General features: G+C 40.7%; 1 protein-coding gene and 1 pseudogene across 1 annotated transcript; both read right to left on the reverse strand.

Moving 5' to 3' along the window:
* Nucleotides 1-1261: 1261 nt before the first annotated feature.
* On the reverse strand, nucleotides 1262-3664 carry LOC117464038 (GTPase IMAP family member 7-like; annotated as a pseudogene).
* Nucleotides 3665-4413: 749 nt separating this feature from the next.
* On the reverse strand, nucleotides 4414-6076 carry LOC117463666 (myeloid-associated differentiation marker homolog). The gene has a single exon (XM_034106030.2). The coding sequence runs from the start codon at nucleotides 5957-5959 to the stop codon at nucleotides 5108-5110; it is 852 nt and encodes a 283-aa protein (XP_033961921.1). The 5' UTR covers nucleotides 5960-6076; the 3' UTR covers nucleotides 4414-5107.
* Between the last annotated feature and the right edge of the window lie 762 nt (nucleotides 6077-6838).

The raw sequence follows: 6838 nt of genomic DNA on the forward strand, positions 1-6838 counted from the left end.
CCCACTATAAATCTCATACAACTAAATAGCTACAACATCTGTATTGTAACATTTAATGTGCAGTGTTTATTACTGAAGAAATAACTCCAGGAAATGAACTTACCGGCGATGTTATCAGAAGCGAAGCAACTGTGCAAAAATAAACTGAAAGAAGTAATCTAAACTTACTGTCCATGATCTGGAGAAGAGAAACAGCTTCACATGTAACAGACATCATTTTTGTCTATTCCCCTTTGCTCTCACGCAGGTTTCATTCTAGTCTCACTTACAGTTCTTGCATATGTGTGGTGGGGGGAAACAACCAAATACAACTTTATTTGATGAACTAACATGTTTTCATAGCATTCTGTTTATTCAATGTTATAATTGTTTTGCTGATACAATGTAATCCACAAAGAAACACAACCTTTATCCAATAATACTTTGCATACATCAAAGATTTAATACATAACCGTGTATAACTTTGTTTTTATCTCTGCGGGAGTTGCTGTGCAGTAGTTGCAGAACAAATATGAAATTGTGCAAATAAAAATGAACAGAACCTTGTCAATCCATATATCCAGTATGAACAATATCAAAACTGTTTTCAAATGATCATAAAATATAAACAGGTTCAGTCCACGGGCGTCATGATTGTATCACATTTGTTTAAAACTTTATGTCCGTACCTTAAAGGTGGGGTAGGTAATTTTGGAGAAACCAGCTCGAGTGCGCTAGAATTTGAAAATACACAAAAATCTGCCACTTCCTCACAGAGCCCCTCCTCCGACCAACACACCCGAACGCGCACATGACCAATGAGGGCACGAGATAAGTGTATGCACAGATGGAAGGCTGACAGGCAGGTAGGCCATCAGTAAGAGTGCTTTTTACAGTACTACAGCTTCCACAGATGCATTTTTTTAATGGATTTTTTGTCAAAGCACTTCAGATATTCATTGCTATCGGGATGTTAAAAGCATTCCATGGAATATAACAAAAAGTGTATCTCGAGCCGGTTTCTCAAACTTACCTACCCCACCAAGTGTGGAAAATGTATTTGAAACAGAAACAAGTGACCTAGGTTTGAAGCTCAGACAAGAAGTAGACCTTTTTACGTATAAATAGGAAGATTATCCTGAAGTCTGCAGAAGGATCTTTGTTCATACATTCTCTTCCCTTTATTCAGAAGTTTATGTTACGTTTAGCCTCTGTTGTAAAACACCTTGTGCTTTATCTAAGACAGCGAGTGCTACCTCTGTAACAGCCTCTACTGCCCTCTCTACTGCTTCCTGTGGAGTTTCTGCCCCCTTAGCTGCACCAAGTCCGGCAACGCCCCCATCCCAGCTCCCACAAAAGCAGTTGCCCCTGTAAGTGTGCTTGATGTAGCTACAGCTGTTCCTGCTGCAACCCTGGCTATATCTTGCCCTTTCCTCAAAACTATGCCTACTACTCCAACCCCCACTGCTACTCCCAATAGAGCTCCTAATAAGGCACCTGATGCTAAACCTGCCAGTTTGGTCAAAAGCTTGTTCAAATTGCTGCTTTTTGCTTTCTCCCTCACTTCCGTCTCTGGTGATTGTGTACTGTGCTTTTCCTCTTTTTGTATTTCTTCTGCTTGTGGCTTCATATTGGTGTAGCAGCTTCCTTTGTTTTTCTTTATCATCCTATCTATTGTCTTGAGTAGCTCTTTCAACTGGAACTGGTTGCTCCTGTATTCTTCCTGCTGGTTGTTGTTCCAGTATTTATTATCTATGATATGGCAGCGACCTCCACACTTATCCACGAGATCCCCAGCAAGCTGATTCTGGTGCACCAAATCCTTAATCGTCTGTCCTTCATCGAGCTGGTCACCATGAGTGAAGAGAACTGTTGCGTATTTGAAGACTTCTTCAGAAAAGTATTCACTTATTTTCGTGATGACAGCCTGTTCTTGCTCTGTGAATTTCTCCACTTTAAGCACAATGAGAAATGCATGAGGCCCAGTCGCATACTCTGAGGTACACCTTAATATCTCAGACTTCAGCTCCTTCTCCTCGGATATCTCTGTATCGAAGAAACCAGGAGTGTCGATCAGAGTGATGCTTCTTCCATTGACAGATTTGGTTTCTGCTTGACACTTTCTTGTTTCAGAAGTGAGCATGGGAGAGGTTAGTGTACAGTTTCTCTCCAAATATGGTGTTAGCAAGGCTGCTTTTCCCTACTCCAGTTTTTCCCAAGATGACAATTCTCCAATTTGACACTGAAAGAGAATAATTACAAATCAAAAACACTGCACATTGGACCTTTGGTTCGTTTTTATAGACATACTAAATGATAATTTACTGTGAATTAGGGGTGCAACAACTAATCGACTTAATCGATTAAAATCGATGACCAAATTAGTTGCCAACTAATTCAGTCGTCGATTCGTTGGTGACGTCATCACGTGTGTTTTACGCGCCGATAAGCTCCAACGTTATCGGTCTTTTTATCGGTACTGGAGACATTTAAAAATATATGTCATATGTTTTATTGCTACAAAAACATTATATCGCAGTCTTGGTGTCTTATTGTTAAATCTCGTTTCTAATATGCAAAAAGACAAAAAAATGCGTCTATGTTCGGTGTATTTTCTATCTTTCCAATCCAGACGAGATCTCTCTCCTCCGTCTGTGTGCGAGGGGGCGGGGCAATTTACACACACGCGGCTGCTGCATGCAGCAACACACGGCGGGGATGGCGGAGAGAAGCGCTCCAAGGTGTGGTTAAATGTTACCCGTCTTGAGGTGGACAATGCTCCTTGCCAAGAGAGTTTAGCATGTAAGGGCGGTAACACGAGCAATGTGTCTAAACATTTAGCAAAAGTGCTCCACATTCAGACGGAGAAATGCACCGTCCACGAATAACTTTTACACGTCAGCAACACACGGAGTTAACAAAAGTATACAACATGGGTTAATGAATAGAGGTAACTGAGTTATGTATGTTGTTAAAGTTTCAGCTATTCTGTTCACAATTCTGTCATCACATAATTTAATATGATTTGTTAAAACATTGTTGTTTCTTCTGATGAGAAATATTATTAATTTAATTTAAATAAAAAGCAATGTTCATTTTGTTTAGTTAATTTAATAATATATGTATTTTTGAATCAAGTATTCATCTTTATTGTCTTCATTGCTAGTTTCCACATGCCTAAAACAACCTCAAGCTAAATCTAAAAGTTGACGGCTAAATAAGAGCGTTTGAGAAATTGTGCAAGGCATACAGTAATGTTAATAATAATAATTCCTTACATTTATTATAGCGCTTTTCCAGATGCTCAAAGCGCTTTACAAATACACATTACACATGTTTTTTTAGTAATAGTCTGAATAGTCGATTAATTGTTTCATTAATCGATGTATTAATCGATTATCAAATTAGTCGTTTGTTGCATTTATCCTCATTGACCAGAAAGCAGTTCATTTGCATAATAAGCCAAAGAAACGAGTAATGACATAAAAAGAGACCAACAAGCAAAATAATGAACGTTGTACTGTTATGTCTCCTACAAGACCAAAACAATAAGAAAAAAACAACAAATTTAACCCACTGTTAAAATATTTGAAAACAAGCATTTATAATTTACATTTCTGCATCTTGCAACTTATTGTGCCGTGTTCATATTCCGACAGAAATAACTGATTCACTTACCCTCCATGTTGTCAAAGATGAAGTAACTCTGCAGCAACTATAAGTTAGAAGGATGAGACTGCTGGAGTGTAGTAAGTTTCCTGTATTGCCAGTGTGTGCTTTTTACCCAGAATGCCTTGTTTAACTTTTACAGCTCCTGATGTAACTCTACCACATTCCTACACCCACACACACACACACACACACACACACACACACACACACACACACACACACACACACACACACACACACACACACACACACACACACACACACACACACATGCACGCACTTACGCACGCACACACACACAGCAATTATTAGCAACTTAAGAGTGATATTATCTTAGCTATTGTCTTTCTGGTTGTTCCTCCAGTACTTATAATTCAACTGACCATTTACAAGATGATTCTGTTGTACAAACTCCTCAAGTGTGCATCCTTCATTGAGCTTGAGTGAAGACAACTCTTGCATATTTTAAAACGTCTTCAATAAAGTTTATTGTTGTGCTCTGTGAATTCGTAATCTGAGGTACACCAATTTCCCAGTCTCCTGTTCCTCCTAGGATTTCAGTTTTTCTCGCAACATGACCATTTCCCTATTTGACACTTTAATGATGCATCCATCAATAATGTACTCCACATTTGTGTTTTGGTTGTTTCCATGTAAAAGGTCCACATAAACTAAATTATAATACCATGAGTGCTTCTTAACACCAGGAAGCACTCATAGCTTAATTAGCATATTCAGACACAAGATATTTGAAATTGGATGGACATTTTTCACTATTTTATTTTGGAAACCAAACGATCAATAAAGAAAATAAGCGGTGGATATCAAGTCTTCATTGCTGCAATGTTCAAGCCACAGCACATATTGTAACCACAATCTCATCACATTTCATAGCATGCTTCAAAATAATCAATACATTTGTTCATCTAAAAACATAATTTGCTCAAATGACATTATTTCAATTGTTTCAATACTGATGCCTGAAAAAAAGCTTATATTAACAAAAGATAATAAGAAGAATGTGAACAAATCTTAGTAAGGGTGTAATGCAAGGAAGTGCCTGTGTAATAAAGCAAATAATAAATGTATCTCCCTCAAAAATGTCTCTTATGCTGTTCCAGTGTGATGACGTTGTTGGATTTTACCAGCATTACAACTTTTTTTTTGTCACACATTTTGTCAGATCTCACTTTTCCTCTATATACTTGTGTTGCACATTTAGCAGAGGTCAATTGACATTCAAGGTAAAGCGCTGCAAAAATGTAAATATACATAATGTAGGTGAGTTTTATACAAACGGGACATTGCATTTCAGCATTTTACATTAACTAAACGGAAAGGTTGTGCATTTTTTGTCAGAAATGCAAAACTTTTTTTCGAAAAGGCCACACAAGCTTTTAGCATCTTAAATTCTGCTTTATGTCTCCGAATGTGTCCCTCTTTATCTCTTTTCTTTTCAGACGCTAACAAACACTAGTCTGGCGGTGTAGGCCAGGTCAGCGAGGTAAAGCAGGAAGTTGAGGGCAGTGAGCACGGCCACTGCGATGAGTTTCGACGACGTTTGGCCTCCATGCTGGGACTGTTTGTCAAACTGGAACACGGGCCAGATGATGGTAGCCGTCAAGTACATGATAACCGCCAGGAGCCCGTAAGCAGACAGGAACTTGGAGAAGGGGATTGGGAGCCAGCCGGTGCACTCGCCTACACACAGCACCACCACGGCCATGGAGAGGATGAAGCAGATGCAGTACACCGCCATGCACCACTTGAGCGCGGCGTGGTGGTTGTACGAAACGGGGTCGCTGACCAGGATGAAGATGATACAGGCAACGAATGTCTGGCACACCTTCAACAGGCCGGGAGCGGTGGCCATGTACCCCGCCACCTCTCCCGGCCTCGCTTTAGTCAGGCTCACCTCCCCCATGTAGGCCACCGCCGCCAGGCAGGAGAAGACGGTGGCGGCGATGCGATAGCCGCGAACCTCGCCATATAAGCGCTGGTCCTTGAGGAAAAAAAGCGGGAAGATGACGGACGCCGAGAGGCAGAGGAGGGAGGCGTAGCAGGCCACGGTGATTGGAAAATTGGTCCAGGACACCGGGATGCGAGCCTGGAGGCCGAACACCTCAACCAGCAGGACCAGCAGGGTGCAGGCGAAGCTGAACACCCAGCAGAAGATGCACCAGTCAGACATGCCGCCGTGGTGCAGGTCGCCGCCGTGTGATGCAACACTGAACGCCACGCAGGTGAACAGCAGGGCGGCTACGCGCACCCATAGCCGCTGGGAGGTGGGGAGCACGATCAGTGGCATTATGGGACGTCACGTCAGTCAGGAATGGAGAGCGGCTTCTTGAAGGTGAGTCTTTAATACTGAATTTGAGGTCTTGTGTTGGCTGCTTGTCACACTCTGTAGATGTTGTTACATATTCTGCGGAAAGACAAAAAAGAGAGTGATTTGATTAAGTTTAAGGTCATTTGATTTGATTTTAAAAACCTTGTGTGCTTGATTATTTCAGACTTGACGGCAGTGAAACAAAGTGAGGAAGACATGCTAATGGCCGAATACACCAAAACATACATTGATATCAACAATAGTTCAGAAAAGTTCAATTGTAACAATCAGACATCATGTAAACAATACTATAATTTACCAAAAAAGGACAGACCCTGTAAAATACACAATATTTCAATCTTGCCCAAGATGTGCAATAAACAGGTAGCCTACTGCTCCACCAATCGTACTCAATTTTTATTTTGGTTGTTTGTTTGTTCCTTTAACTTGTGTATAACAGATTTGCAATGGTCTCTGGAATCTCTTTGCAAACTTAAACTCAAGCCCTGTAAAAGCTGAAGAATGCAAGAGCTGTTCAAGCTGTAACCTGTGCAGATAAAGTATACAGGAAGTGGAAGTGTGTCTGCAATGGAGCTGGAAAGTCCCTTAGACTAAATGTGAAGTATGAGTAAACTCCAGTGTGCACTTACAGTTTGATATTGGTGACCTCAAGTGTGGTTTAAGTGAAGTTTTGTTTTCTCCCTCAGACAGCATTACAGTGTGTACAAGATAGGCAAGGTTAAACAGGCCTGAGAGCTGCAATGATAACATTTGAAAAGGGATGAACTGAATTAGCTTTGAAGGACATTTAAAGTGATAGAATATCTTATTGTTGCCAATGAGGAGCCACCTGCTTTT

The sequence above is a fragment of the Pseudochaenichthys georgianus genome, chromosome 18, assembly GCF_902827115.2.
Source record: "Pseudochaenichthys georgianus chromosome 18, fPseGeo1.2, whole genome shotgun sequence".
Lineage (NCBI taxonomy): Eukaryota > Metazoa > Chordata > Actinopteri > Perciformes > Channichthyidae > Pseudochaenichthys > Pseudochaenichthys georgianus.